The 10,824-nt window shown below is 29.5% G+C and overlaps 2 protein-coding genes across 2 annotated transcripts; one reads left to right on the forward strand and one right to left on the reverse strand.

Moving 5' to 3' along the window:
• Window positions 1–265: 265 nt before the first annotated feature.
• On the forward strand, window positions 266–6,263 carry Phum_PHUM470190 (uncharacterized protein; the record flags this gene model as incomplete). The annotated part of the gene is made up of 4 exons (XM_002430218.1): window positions 266–343; window positions 4,980–5,330; window positions 5,451–5,782; window positions 5,870–6,263. The coding sequence occupies 4 exons, from the start codon at window positions 266–268 to the stop codon at window positions 6,261–6,263; spliced, it is 1,155 nt and encodes a 384-aa protein (XP_002430263.1).
• A 1,934-nt stretch (window positions 6,264–8,197) lies between these two features.
• On the reverse strand, window positions 8,198–10,730 carry Phum_PHUM470200 (uncharacterized protein; the record flags this gene model as incomplete). The annotated part of the gene is made up of 5 exons (XM_002430219.1): window positions 8,198–8,946; window positions 9,039–9,650; window positions 9,748–9,895; window positions 9,995–10,393; window positions 10,602–10,730. 5 exons carry the CDS (start codon window positions 10,728–10,730, stop codon window positions 8,198–8,200), a joined length of 2,037 nt encoding a protein of 678 aa, XP_002430264.1.
• Window positions 10,731–10,824: the final 94 nt, after the last annotated feature.

The following is a 10,824-nucleotide window of genomic DNA, read 5'->3' on the forward strand; positions in this document are numbered from 1 at the left end:
CATATATAATTACTATTCCATGGTTGAACTCCATCTCACGAACAAAAAACGATCACGACCGAAATAAAAAAAAATAAAAATTTTTTAAATGGTTTTTCATATACGTATATATAAATCTCATACTTCACGATTTACCCTTTGGGGTAAACGGGGGGATCCCCTCAATGAATCTTCTAAATTGTATACGTACGGAAGAATCCACCACCATCACCATCACCAATCGACATGGATTTCTTTAAATTTTTTTGTTTTGTTTTCCTTACAGATGAACCAACAGTGTAAGGTCTGTGGCGAACCAGCTGCTGGATTTCATTTTGGTGCATTTACATGCGAAGGATGTAAAGTAAGTAAAAAGGGGGATGATTACAACCCCCCACCCAACCAACACCCACTCACTCACCCACCGTTTAAAAAATTTTTAATACTTTATTCGGGTAATTTAGGAAAACGTTTGTGTGCGTGCGTGTGTGCGTGAGTGCGTGCGTTGACCTTACGGTACATATATTGTTACAAAATATAATAACATTTTATTTTTATGTTAAGGTTAGGTTCGGTTATGATTTTTCATTCTTTCTTTCTTTCTCATTTTTTTTTTTGGTTGATTTATTGTCAGAAAAATATTTTCCCGACGACGACGACGACAAACGACAAACGACGAAGAGAAAAACCATGAAATAATTCGAAACGGTTTTTTTATATTTCTTTTGCAATTTTTTTTTCACAAACCGCATTTTCTTAAATAATAATAATAATAAATAAAGTAAAAATTACATGGTTCAATATTTTTTTTTAAAAAAAAGGTGGGATTGCTTAATTGCAATGTGCGTTACAAATAATGTTGTTGTTGTTGTTGTTGTCGAAGAAGAAGAAGATGACGATGACGATGATGATGATGATGATGATGATGATGATGATGATGACTATGCGGGTAGTAACAATTGAAAGGCGTGAGCGAATGAGTTTGTGTTTGTGTGTGTTTGTTAAGTTTGTATGCAACAAAAAAAGTAATTTATGACTTCATTTAAAAAAAAAAAAAAAAAAAAAAATTTATGCATGTACGTTTGTTTGTAATATTTTGGCGCGGTTAAAATTGATTTTATTTATTATTATTATTATTATCACGCGTGTATATGAGTACTAACCAGTATTGCCGTAAATAATTAACATAGAGAATTTTTTTTGATATACCTTAAAAAAAAAAAAAATGCGATAAATCAACCGTAAAAAAAAAAAAAATATATATGTTACATAATTAACATACGCAAGACTTTATTATTACACGGGTAGTAAACCGTAGACAATTTTTTTGCGTTTTAGGTAAAAACATAATTTTGTGTTATTATTATTATTATTTAACACCTTTTTTTTCCCTTTGTTTTATCATTATCATCATCATCGTCGCGTACAATTCCTTCCACGTTTGTTATGATATTATTTTAAAAAATTTTCTTTTTGTCGCAAAATATTCCGTTGAAAAATGTTTTGTTGCGTAATTTAAACGCACGCACTCACGCACAATTCTTAAAGAAGAAGAAGAAGAAGCAGAAGGAACTAGTGGATAACGTAATAAGAAAAAAAAAAAACAAATGAATGTAATATACGAGAGACAAGGTTATTATTATTATTTATTTTTTTTTTTTTTAATGCCGGCCTTATTTACACAAGACTAACTACAATGGCCCACTGAACCAAATATTCACACACCGGCTAACTTATTTATTCCGCCACGGTCTTTTGTTGTTTGTTGTTGTTGTTTGTTATCTGATTATGTTTATGGAGAATGTTGCATAATATCTTCAAGTTCATCCTTCTCTTTAACAATTGTGGAAGAATTTTTTGTGCACACACACACATGCTTTATATATATATTATTATCAAATCACCGGTTGTGTGTTGTGCATGCGCGTGCACACGATTTAAAAATGATGATAATAATAATAATAATAATGATGAGAATATTTTTATGCAAATGATATTATTGTATGCGTAATAATTCTATGTCAAGTGCTTATTTTTTTTTTAACAAACAAACAAACAAACATGCAAATATAAAAAATTAAAATTTAGCAAGGTCTTATTGGATTTAAAAATTTTTTTCTTTTACAAAATAAAAAAATTTGGCCAAAAGGTGAGAGAGCGTGGGTGGGGGTGGAAGGGAAGGGAGGGGTACGAATGTACCGTTTGAAAACGCATGTGTGTGTGTGCGTGCATGCGTGTGGCATTTTATACGATAATTTAATTTACACTTAATAAAATAATAAAGAGTAAACACGATGGTAAAAACTTTTTTTCTCTCTCTCTCTCTCTCACCTTTTAAATAATTAAATTAAATTTTTTATTATTAATAATAAAATTTTAAAAGTTTTTTTAAAGTCATTCTTTCGATTGTATAAGAAAATCCGAAGGTGGAATTATTATTATTATTTATAAAAAGGAGGAGGAAGAGGAGGATGATGCAAAAAAAAAAAAAATTTTTTTCTGAAAGGCCATATGAAAGTTTTTTCTTTTAAAATGAAGAAAACTTATGTGGTTCAATTTTTCTTTTCTACGGTTTTCCTTTTTTTTTTTCTAGAAAAATTACAAAATTTTTTTTCAATATATAAAAAAAATTGCGTAAAAATTATTATCATTATTATTATCATTATCATTATTATTATTATTATTTTACCTTGTCTCGTATTTGAAAAATGTTTTTTTTTTTTTGGCGTACGAATCTAATTTTTTTTTCTTTTTTTTTTTAAATTTAAAATATTAAATTTTATTATTATTATTATTAATGTTTTTAACGAATTTAAAAATGGCGGACGTTGTTCATTGTCGATTTAATTTTTTTACCTTTTCCTTTTCTTTTTCCTTTTCCTTTTAACACCTGTGAGACGACGATTACGGTAATAGTAATTTTAAATCTTTTTTTTTTTTAACAAAATTTTTTTTTTTTTTTTCTATGTCAATGACACGACGAAAAAAAAAACTTTTTAGCTAATGACACTTCGTTCGAATTTTTTAATTGTTTTAAAATTAAATTTTTAAAATTAACTTTTTAGTTATTTCCTCCTCATCCTCCTCCTCCCTCTCCTTCCCTTCCTTTCCCGAAAGGTAAATTGTTTTCGAAAAAAAAAAATGTGTAAAGTTCGAGTGATGTCGATTGAAAATTACGTGGGGGAAGGAAAAGGGAGTGGGGGAATGTGAGGAAGTGAAAAAAGCAGACGATTTTTTAAAAAAGTAAATAATAACCCCCCCCCCAAAAAAAAAAATAAAAATTTTTTTGACATGTATAATACCTTATGAACTACTAATTATATACTCTCTTTCTGTTTCTTTTTCTTTCTCACGCACCCTCTCACTCTCTCTCTCTCTCTCTCTCTCTCTCTCTCTCTCTCTCTCTCTCTCTCTCTCTCTCTCTCTCTCTCACACATACACTCTCTCCGAATAATTTTTCAATTCCTCTTCTTTTTTCCCTTTCACTTAAAAAAAAAAAATTATTTAAATTTCACAATAACAACAAAAAAAAGAAAAAAAATTTACAAGTTCACCACCGGCGGCGCCACCACCACCACCACCACCACCAACACCATCACCATCACCATCCTCATCGTCATAATCACCATCACCATCACCATCCTCATCGTCATAATCACCATCACCATCACCATCTTCATAATCATTAAATCTTTTTGTTTACAATGCGGTATTATCCATCACAATCGAACCATGTGAGATTTCATTTTCTTTTCTACGAGATTTCGAAGGTTTCTCCCCCCTCCTCCCCCCCCCGGAAAGTGCATTCAAATTATTGAAGCGACAACACTTTCCACCGCCTCTCTTGTTACCTCCCCTCCCCTCCCCCCGTTTAATTTCTTCGCATTGCTGATCAACGATGTAATATTACTCAATTAATTTTTTTAGGTTCATGTTCGTCAATCACTCTCCGCACTTTCGGGTAATTAATTTTTCTTACGTGTCAAGGTTATTATTATACCATTTCTCAACTGACCTTAGACAAAGTCCTTTTCTTACCGGACGAAATGATGATGATGATGATGACTTTCGGAGGTGTTTTTGTTGATCTTTTTAATTACCCTTTTTTTTTTTTTGTTGGAACCGCGCGTGTGTGTGTTTATAAATAACGCGCGCGTTTTATTAGTGACCTTTAAAAATTAACAAGTGTACACTTTTTTTTTTTTTACACAATTGCTAAATAATTATTCGGTTGTTGCACTGTTGGTTCAATTAGTCAGAAAGAGAGAGAAAGACAAACAACAAACAAACAAACATAAGAAAAGTTTATCTTATCAATCACTTAATGCAAATTTAACAAGGTTTTCTTCTTCTTCTCTCATATTTTTTTTTTTTTTGTTGGGAAAATGAAGAGTAATTAATTTTCATCTTTAATTTGCATCCCTTTTGAAAATGTTACCAACTTAAAAAAAAAATTGTTTTAATGTAAATTATTATTATTATCAAAAGAGAGAGAGAGAGAAATTTATATAAAAAGCGCCCTTTCATTTCATTACTTATTATCAATAATAATTTTAAAAGTTGTTTTTGTTGTTGCTAAAATAAAAAAAAAAAAAACGCAACGTATAATTCACCCGACAATTTATTATTATTATTATTATTAAATTTAACCGTAATTTTCTAACACTAGTCGCGGTTCGTTTTAAAAAGAGAAAAAGACATCATCATCATCGTCATGATCATCATCACGATATTTTTAACATAATTCTAATTATATATAAATACAAACGTAATTTGTATATTGAATTCGCGGTTTGAAAAAAGTTTAATAATAATAATAATTTCTTTGTTAAATTACACAAACGAGAAAATGCAGAAGAAGAAGAAGAAGAAGAAAATCCACTCGAATTTTTTTTTTTTTAAATAATATACGGCCCTGAAAAACGACCATGAGTCCTTTCTTTTCTTTTTTGTAAATTTTTCTAAAATTTTGATTGTTTTTGTTTGTTTGTTTGTTTCAGTCGTTTTTCGGACGTTCCTACAACAATTTAAATTCAATAACGGAATGTAAAAACAATGGAGAATGTATAATAAATAAAAAAAATCGTACGGCATGTAAATCTTGCAGGCTTCGTAAATGTCTTTTGGTCGGTATGTCAAAAAGTGGGTCCAGGTACGGAAGAAGATCGAATTGGTTTAAAATTCATTGTCTTCTGCAAGAACAACAACAAGCAGCCGTGGCACAAATGAAAGGGAAAAATCCATCGACGACGAATCCGTTGGAAAATCCATTACCACTTTTATCACCTCTCGCATTTCCTCATCCGAATTTAGGTAGTTTTTTAAGGCCTAATAATTCATCATCACCATCTGTGAGTTCACCAGATTCCGATACTTCCGAACCAGGATTATGTTCTCCGAGATTGAGAAACGGTGGTGGTGGTGGTGGGGGTGGCGGTGGTATCGGTGGTCCGAATCCTTTTGTAAATAAGGATTTTTACCTTCCGGTACCTTTTCATTCCATGTTTATGCAACCCCCGCCGCCAATGTCGTCGCCATTTTTACTCCCACCGTCTCTTCTTCCTTTTCCCGTACCACCAACGAAACACAACGATTATTCCCAAAGACTCTCACCGCCTGATCACGTTCAAAATGTACATAAAAGAAATTGTTTAACGCCGGAATACGATGAAGAAAATACACGTACCGACAGCCCACCTTCAAGGCAATCGCCGACAAACAACAACAACAACAACGATTATAGTTCCAAATGTATTAATATAAATGATGATAATAGTGATGATAATAGTTTTGGAAAGAACAAGTGTAATAACGATTGTAATAATTTCATCAACAATAATAACAATATCATTATTAATAATAATAATAATAATAATAATAAAGTAAAAAGGGAAAGTGATAAAGAAATGATGATGACGGTTCGTTCGAAAAGGTTTTATTTAGACGCGATTTTAGGTTTGAAAACGTCGTCGGAAAAAAAAATCGAATCCGTCAATGAGAAAAAAATCAATGATGACGTCATCAATAATGATGACGATAATGATGACGAAATAGAAAAATTAACAATAAAACGTTACGATGATGAACAAGACAATCCGATTGATTTGAGCGTTAAAAGTTCAAAATTTAAAAAGGATTTTTTTACTAAAGAAAATAATCGTAGGAAAAAACACGTGGAAGAAGAAGAAGAAGAAGAAGAAAACGTGGTAGAAGAAAAGAAAAAAATTTTTAATAATAATAATCGGGATGATGTTAAACCGATACCGTTGGATTTAACCGTGTGAGAGAAAAAACAAAAAAACCCGCGTAATTTAAAATTTTTTATTTTAACGCATACGCGTGAATACGCGAGGGTGCATCAAAAAGTACGGAAAGAAAATTTTTTTTTTTTTTTAAATTCCTTTTTTATTTAGATAGGTTATTGTAGTATTATTACGTCATCACGAATTTTTATAATAATAAAATATATATATATATTCGATTTAGAGATCTCAATAATATCTCAATTCATCGATTGATTGATTGATTGAATTATATTTTCCGAAAAAACAATTTTATAAACCCATCGAATATGAAATAACGACGATTTTTTTTTCGTTTATTTATTTATTTATTCTCCCCCCCCTTTCTTTCTTCCTCCCTCTCTCCTCCCGCCCACCTCATCAATACAAAAAAAAACCAAACCGGAAATAGTAGTAGTAGTATTCGATTAATTAAATTGCGGAAAAGAAAAAAATGAATTTTTTTAAAACTGTTGTTCGGTTGTTACCTTTTTTTTATTTTTTATTAAAAAAAAATAAACCGACATATTGTTAATAATAATTAGAATAAGAAAATAAAAAAGAAATTTCCCACGGATATTGTCAAACAAACAAAAACAAACAAACAAACAAATAAGAAAAAAAGCAATTTTATTTGTATTTGTTCGTTTGTTTTTATTCACGATTAATAAATATAATTTTATTTAATATTAATAAATAAATAAATAAATTTATTATTATTTTTTTTTAATTTATTCATCAACAAACCTAATCATCATTATCATTATTATTATTATCATTACTATTACTGTCATTTTCGATTTGTAATTATTCAGATTAGTGTTATGCATATTTAAAAACTTTTTTTTTTTTTTTTTTTACAAAATAATGATTATTAAATAGTTTTTCGATTGGTAAACTGTTGTTGCGGTTGTACAAACAAACAAACAAACAATTTTATTTCGTAAGTTTTCTTTTCTAAAAATTTTTACTAGATTGTCAAATGTTTGTCGTAATTTTTAATTTCATTTAAGGATAGATTGTTTACGAAATTAATAATTTTTTTTTTTTTATTGTCGTCGAAGAGAAAATTACGCGCGTTTTTTTTTTTTATTGTTTTTTAACATCCGACAGAAATTTTTCCACGTTAATCAAATTTTGTCAACATTTTATAAGGAAATGTTTTATTATTATTATTATTATCATCAATCGGCGTTCGTGACACGTGAATAAAAATTTTTTAAAATTACACCGACAGCGTTACGTAAATAATAACAATCGACGATTTGATTTCGTAATAATTTTCCATTTTATTTTTTTCTAGCAAATAATAATAATAATAATAAATGACGACAAACTGTTTGTTTAACTGTCAAACGCGTGCGTTTTGTGCGTACTATGGTTTGTTTCATTTTTTTTCTACAAACAGGCATTTACAGAGGAGTGGTAAACCGGGTGTGATTAACAATTACTTGTTATTGTTTTATTATTGATTTTTTTTTCTAAGTGTGACTGACTGAAATTAGAATTCTAAATTTAATTAACAGTTTTTATTATTATTATTATTATTAACAATATAAGTAATTATCAAAAATAACAATTACCTTAATTATCACAAAAAAGTTTATTTTTTTTTAATATATTTTTTTTACTACACGACATGTTTTAAACATTATTTAATATTATTTTAAATAATAATAATATAAATAAATCATTACATATTTTTTTTAAATGGCGACTGCTTCCTCCTCCTCCTCCTCCCCCCCCCTAAAAAAAAACAAAGAAAATTTGGACGAAAGAATTGAAATTTTCGTGACGAAATCAAATCGAACAAACTTGCAAAAAATTATTCGTGTCACGATTCGAAATTTATTTATTATTAAAAAGGATTTATTATAAAAAATACGTCGGATATAAATGGAAAAGGGATAAAAACTAAAATTAAAACTTGTGAAAAATTAACAATATAATCGAAATTTTTCCACCGAATAACTTCCTCCATGTTTTTTCTTTTCCACGACTTTTCCTTTTTGTATTCTCATCAATCGTGGAACGATCGTCGCGAGATTATTTAAAACTAAAATTAAATTTTGTATTTTTTCCTTCATGACCGTAACCGTTTCTAAAACTTTCGGATCTTTCGATAATATAAAATACTGATAAAAACCATCGAAAAGTGTCATTGTCCAATCGAGCACGGCCATGCTGTCTTCCACTATGACGTCACCATTTTCCGCTCGAGAAAATAAATTATTTAAATAATGTACGAGCGCCATGCAATCGTCGAAATTGAAAAGTCGTTTTAAATTAACGAGCAAATTGAAATTATCCACTGGAGTCGCGAGTATTTTATTAAGGAATTCTTCTTTTGACACGTTCACCCGTTTCTTATTACACGTCGAACTTTTTGTCGTGTCATTTTTCGATGGAAATACGTCGGACTCTCCGAGAGCCAACTGAATCATTTTAACGAGATGATCTTCGGGTATGTCGGAGAAATTGTTCAAACACCAAAGCAACGTTTTCACGTCCTTGGATTCAATCAATCGTGTCATTAGTGCCCGACAAATTCTGTAACAAGTATTTTCAGGTTGAGTGACGACGATTAGAAAATAATATAACCATAATGATAATAATGATAATGATGATAATAATAATAATAACGATTTGCAATCGCTTCCGATCTTGAGTTTGGTAATGTTTTTATCTGCGATTACGAAATACAAACATTTAATACCTATCATTAGTATTATTATTATTATTTATTTCGGGGTCGAAATAAGAAAGTATTCGACTGACTACCCATCATCATCATCATCATCATCATTACTAGATAAAAAGTAAATTTTAAAAAGGATTTCGTAAAAAAAAAAAAAAAAAAAGAAACAAACCCGAATTCCGACCATCCTTCGGATGAATATGCGATCAATTGTTCCTTGATCGATTCCGGATAATCGATCGATTGTTTTTCCGGTATCGAAACATTCTCATCCCACGTCGCAGTCGGAACGATCGTACATATTTCCGATGAATTTTCCAAATTTGCATGTACGGCTCGAGATCCGACCAACGCGGAAAGTTTTTCCGTGTTTAAATTGAACGGAACGCAAACGAGACGTTGTCCCATGACGATGACTAAATTATTATCGACCAGCCACATTTTCGGGGGTTTGTTAAACATTTTAAAATTAGTGTGAGCTTGAATAATTCCAAATTTAACATTGTAAATTCCTAGGAAAGCTCCTTCTTCGGAAATGTCACCACCGTACAATGCAACGTGATCGAGACCGATCGGTTGTATGGCTACTTCGGATTTGTTACTAATTTGATTTATTGCACCTAAATATTTTCCAACTTGAGCTTTTTCTGATTCGATAGGTAGTGGTAATGAGTATACAAAACCATCAGACCCTAATAAAAAAAAAGAATATTTTTTACATTAGGGTGTTAATTTACTTTTTATTACTAGCAATTCATTTAGAAAAACATTAAATTTGTAAAAACTTACAAAAACATAAAACTGAATTTTCCTTTTCCCTAGATAATATGGTAAAACCTAATAAACTAGTACCTGGCCTTCTGAGTTTTGTTTTTTTCACTGAATTACTAACTGTATAATCATTTTTTAATAATACACAATAGCATTGTCTATATTTCTGCAAAATCGAAATACAAAACGAATAATTAATTTTATTCGATATTATCAATTGAAAAAAAAAAAATCAATGTATTTATTCTTAAAAATTTAACCTTACATTTTCAAATTTTGTTACAAGAATTAAATATTTTTGATCTCTATTAATAATTATTTCTGCTGATTCGATAGTTTCTACTGGCATTATGACATCTTTCATTTCATCTTTACTCTTGCTAACTGCAGACTCTAAATCTCTTATAGATCCATTTTTAAACAAAACTATTAATTTCGGCTTTTTATCTATTCCATCTTTAGTACATAATAATATTTCATGAATTTCATTTTTAAATTTATGCTTTTTAGCTTTTTCTAAACTTGAATCTAGTTTAGACCATTGCTTAATATATATGTTATCAAAAACTCCGACATAATTTTCTTCGACAGGATCCCAAACAACTTTCGATGTTAATTTTGCAAGTGTTGAACTCCAACTGTTAAGCTGTTTTTGATCTGACAGCTGAAATTAGGTAAGAGTTGAGTCAATAATATTATTATAATAATAAACCTGCTTAGTTTTATGTATCAGATATATATTATAAACTCTAGTATTTAATTTAAGTTGATTGAAAATTTGTGGCATAGAGAAGAATATAAAGTAAAAAATTAAATATTGTAACTACAATTTATTTTAATAAAATAATTATGTTTGAAAAAACATAACCTACCCGGCAACGAATAATCATACTTTTTCCTAACGTCACAGCAACGCATCCTTCATCATCTTCAGAAACTCCTAAAAGGCCCTTTGAGTCCGTAATAGAACATAAATTAAAAGCTGTATTAAAACTAGCCATTTTTTAAAATTTGTTTAACGTATAAAAACATAAAAATATAAAACACGAGGGCACCATATTAATTTTGTGGCTGTTGGTAAAACTGTTAGCTTTT

Source organism: Pediculus humanus, genomic scaffold (assembly GCF_000006295.1).
Source record: "Pediculus humanus corporis 1103172108251 genomic scaffold, whole genome shotgun sequence".
NCBI lineage: Eukaryota > Metazoa > Arthropoda > Insecta > Psocodea > Pediculidae > Pediculus > Pediculus humanus.